At 45.4% G+C, this 2,358-nt stretch overlaps 1 protein-coding gene across 1 annotated transcript in view; it reads right to left on the minus strand.

Moving 5' to 3' along the window:
* Positions 1-2,132, minus strand: part of SARC_03544 (hypothetical protein) — a gene marked incomplete at its 3' end in the record, with an annotated part of 15,573 nt that extends 13,441 nt beyond the window's left edge. The window contains exons 1-3 of the mRNA XM_014302671.1: positions 2,020-2,132; positions 1,073-1,276; positions 589-776 (exon numbers count right to left, since the gene is read on the minus strand). Of these exons, the coding sequence (XP_014158146.1) occupies positions 589-776; positions 1,073-1,276; positions 2,020-2,097 (470 nt within the window). The 5' untranslated portion in view covers positions 2,098-2,132. The remainder of the gene's footprint in view (positions 1-588; positions 777-1,072; positions 1,277-2,019) is intronic.
* Positions 2,133-2,358: the final 226 nt, after the last annotated feature.

Here is a 2,358-nt window from a genome sequence, read left to right on the forward strand (position 1 = left end):
TAAATATAAATATATACACATACATACATACATACATATTCATATATAGAAATATGCACACATAGGTACAGAAGCACAAGTAGGTGACATACTTCCGGGTTCTGAGTACCCCTTATCGTTCAGTACGTTCATCATCATGTACCACCTGGGTGCATCTACGTCTTTCAGATTGCCGAACAGATCCAGCTCTAAAACGGTATTGACTATAACAGACCTGTGCACATACCCCATATATGTGTACCAACCCAACGGAGGATAAGGGTGAGACTATGTCTACTGTAGCACACCAGTGCTTATTGACCTGCACCTGATTCTCAGGGAAAACCCGATTTTTGGACAGTAGGACTCAGGACAACGAGGCCACCACAGGACGCACACTGTGGCGATAAAACCACTAAGCTACATGCTACAAAGACCACTAACAGCGCGAGTGTTATAATACAACAAAAAGCTGTAGCTAGAAACCTGTGGATACGAACATTTAAACCCTGGACTACCATTGAAACCCTGCAAAAGAATTGAAACCCTGGACTACCATTCAAACCCTGCACTAGTTGAAAAAAAGGGTTTGGTTTACGTCCTACATACGCGTATAAGAGTTTGCCCCGGAGCGGGAAAGGCGAGGTTTCTGACGACATTGAGTCGGGGTTGTACTGTGAAGGGCTGGCATTGACTAGGTTTGTGTATTTAGGCGACGCAGCTAGCATGTACGGGTCTTCATTGAAGTCAAAGGATTGAATAAGACCCGTCTTTCTCCTCTGAGCTGCAGTCCAGGCCTGTGGAGGTGTTGATTGGGGGCGTGGGTTATGGGTGTGGTATGTTTGTGTACAGGTAAAACCATGTGTACACATGGTTGTATGCATGTATACATCTTTACACACCCACACACAAACACAAAGGCCCACGCACACACGCACGCACACACCCACACACACGCGCACACACACGCACACACACGCACACGTACACACCCACACCCACACCCACCCAAATACACCCACCCGAAAAGAACCCAAACATATGTACAGTACCGCTAAACATCCACCGAAGTACATCTCCGCTCACACCGTACCTTGGGCCACCCCACCAGGATGCTCTGGGTGGCTTCCTCGCTCAGCTGCGGTAGAAACACCTGCATATAGCTGCCTTGCCAGTCGTCTAGGGCCTGTGCGTATTGCTGCTGCGTGAGCCATGCACTCTCGTTGACTGTGATGTCCTCCCAGATCACCCCTGCACCGAACATGCTGGCTTGGATCTCGGTCTGAGTCCTGGTCACCTGTGCATGGAATACGTTAACACACATTCGAGTAAAGCCATGGTTGTCGTTAGGGGTTTTAGGGTTTCATGATCTCGGTCTGAGTCCTAGTCACCTGTGCATGCAATAGGTTAACACACATTCGAGTCTATGATGATACAACAACGGCACTCTCAGAACAAAGAGAAAGTAACACTGCCTGGCTGAAATGTATGAACACTGACTCAGCCACACGTTAGTCGTCTGAAAATAGAGGCAATTGGTGATATTGCAATAGGCCTATGCGCAAGCTTTGGCTGGATCTGCATATTAGAAACTTAAAGGAAACTCAAACCAACTCTACGCAAATAAAACCCAAAAAACTCAACTCAACTCTACACAAACAAAACCCAACGCTACGCAAACAAAACCCAAAAAACTCGAACCAACTCTACGCAAATAAAACCCAAAAAACTCAAACCAACTCTACGCAAATAAAACCCAAAAAACTCTAACCAACTCTACACAAACAGAATCACAGACACTATGTGCGACGGACTCGCCTGGTCCCTCGTGGCAAACTTACATATAAATATAACGAATACTCATATACAACGATGAACACCAATCTAAACGTCACATAACACAAAACATATGGGTGTACAGAACACCAATCTAAACGCTACATAATATATAACATATGTGTGTATAGAACACCAATCTAAACGTTACATAGCACAAAACATATGTGTGTATAGTAAACTCTCTCAGTAAATCTCGCGTACATTGTATATCCGCAAGTTATCTACATAGCCAGACGCAGGCATGATATAAGACCCCAAAGTTTCCTCTTCTTTGCGCATGGCCCCGAAGACCCACTCCTGCTCCACATCCAATACTGTCGACCAAGAAAGGTGAAGAGGGTGTATGAGGTTAGAGGATGTCGTGCTGCGATAGCCCAAATAAATAGCAGCAGAAAAACTAAGATGCGCATCGACTTGGATAGGTACACAAGCAAAGACACACAGACACACAGATACAGACAGAATACAGACACAGACACAGACACACACAGAAAAACAGATTTGTACATCCGCACCCACACTACACATAAACGTATACGC

Source organism: Sphaeroforma arctica (genome assembly GCF_001186125.1).
Source record: "Sphaeroforma arctica JP610 unplaced genomic scaffold supercont1.182, whole genome shotgun sequence".
Taxonomy (NCBI): Eukaryota; class Ichthyosporea; order Ichthyophonida; genus Sphaeroforma; species Sphaeroforma arctica.